At 50.3% G+C, this 1,178-nt stretch overlaps 1 protein-coding gene across 1 annotated transcript; it reads left to right on the top strand.

Annotated features, from left to right (window-relative positions):
- Positions 1-71: 71 nt before the first annotated feature.
- On the top strand, positions 72-343 carry CTAM01_17358 (uncharacterized protein; the record flags this gene model as incomplete). The annotated part of the gene is made up of 2 exons (XM_060533342.1): positions 72-219; positions 279-343. 2 exons carry the CDS (start codon positions 72-74, stop codon positions 341-343), a joined length of 213 nt encoding a protein of 70 aa, XP_060372080.1.
- Positions 344-1,178: the final 835 nt, after the last annotated feature.

Here is a 1,178-nt window from a genome sequence, read left to right on the forward strand (position 1 = left end):
AGGTAAAGTGGTTGAATGGAAACAACCAGAAAACGTTCGAGACGCGGTCCACAGTCAGGTCGGTTTTCGGCATGAAGCCAATGGCCGCTGTCCGAGACTATACGATCGGGGACCGAGTCATTCTCGCAAAGGGTACGGTCATGCCAGCCGCCGATCTGGCCATCTTCGCAGCTGCCATCATCTCTTGGGATCGTCATGAAGAGTGGAAGAGGGGTGATCGTAAGAGAGAAGAGCGCAGCCCCACGCCTCACGATCCGCTGGAGGTGACAAAGACCAAGCGCGGCGCGAAGAAAGCGGCCAAGTGACGGAGGAGCTGGTTAAGCGCGTCTCGTTTCCGCGATGAAGCCCGATGATCTAAGGGCATAAATCGACGTTTGGTTGCCTGGATCGTTGTGTCGAATGTTTCTTCTCTTTCCTGGTCCTGACCCTTTCCTTTTCCCTCAGCTAGATAGTACAACAATTGGAATTCGGGTCCTTCTGCATTTCACCATGTTTGCCCCCTAGTCTATCTCGCAATCGCAAATTCATCCACTCTAAGACAAACCCCTAAACTTAGCCGTTCCCTTACTTCTACCTTAATGCACCACAGAATCAACTCCTATATCTGAGACAGGAAATATCGGGGCGTCTGTGTTGTGTGTTGGCTGTTTTCGCAAGAGCCGTGTGACTTGATCACGTGCTCTAACATTTTTACCAGTCATATACTGGTCTTGACATGCATTCCATATCTCAAACGACGATTCAGTTTCTGCTTCTAAATGCGGACCGTATACGTCGTTGCTATCTACGTAGAGCTTGTGCACGCAGCCGATGCGGGGACAAAGAGAATACACCAGCTTTCGCAAAAGACACAGAACCACTTGCAGTTGAGAATTGACCATGGAATGGATCTTGGCATTTGTGTATGTAACCTGACTCCCGTCGTCTAGGTCGGAGCAACGATCTACAATTTGTCCGAAAACATCTGGCCCATAAACGAATGTCATTGATTGAGCTATGTTCTCTCCTATGCTTTCCCTTCCGCTCTACGCAGCATCGTCCTCTTTCACAGTATCCTCTCCTTCCTTGAACGTCCATGTCCTGAGGTGATCAGGGCAGGTACCGTCCGGAAGCTCTGCGATGAGCATGTCAACGGATTCTCTGGTTTGAATTCCCGAGGGGCCATGCGAGGACGAGAA

The sequence above is a fragment of the Colletotrichum tamarilloi genome (genome assembly GCF_030869305.1).
Source record: "Colletotrichum tamarilloi strain Tom-12 chromosome Unknown Scaffold_544.1, whole genome shotgun sequence".
NCBI lineage: Eukaryota > Fungi > Ascomycota > Sordariomycetes > Glomerellales > Glomerellaceae > Colletotrichum > Colletotrichum tamarilloi.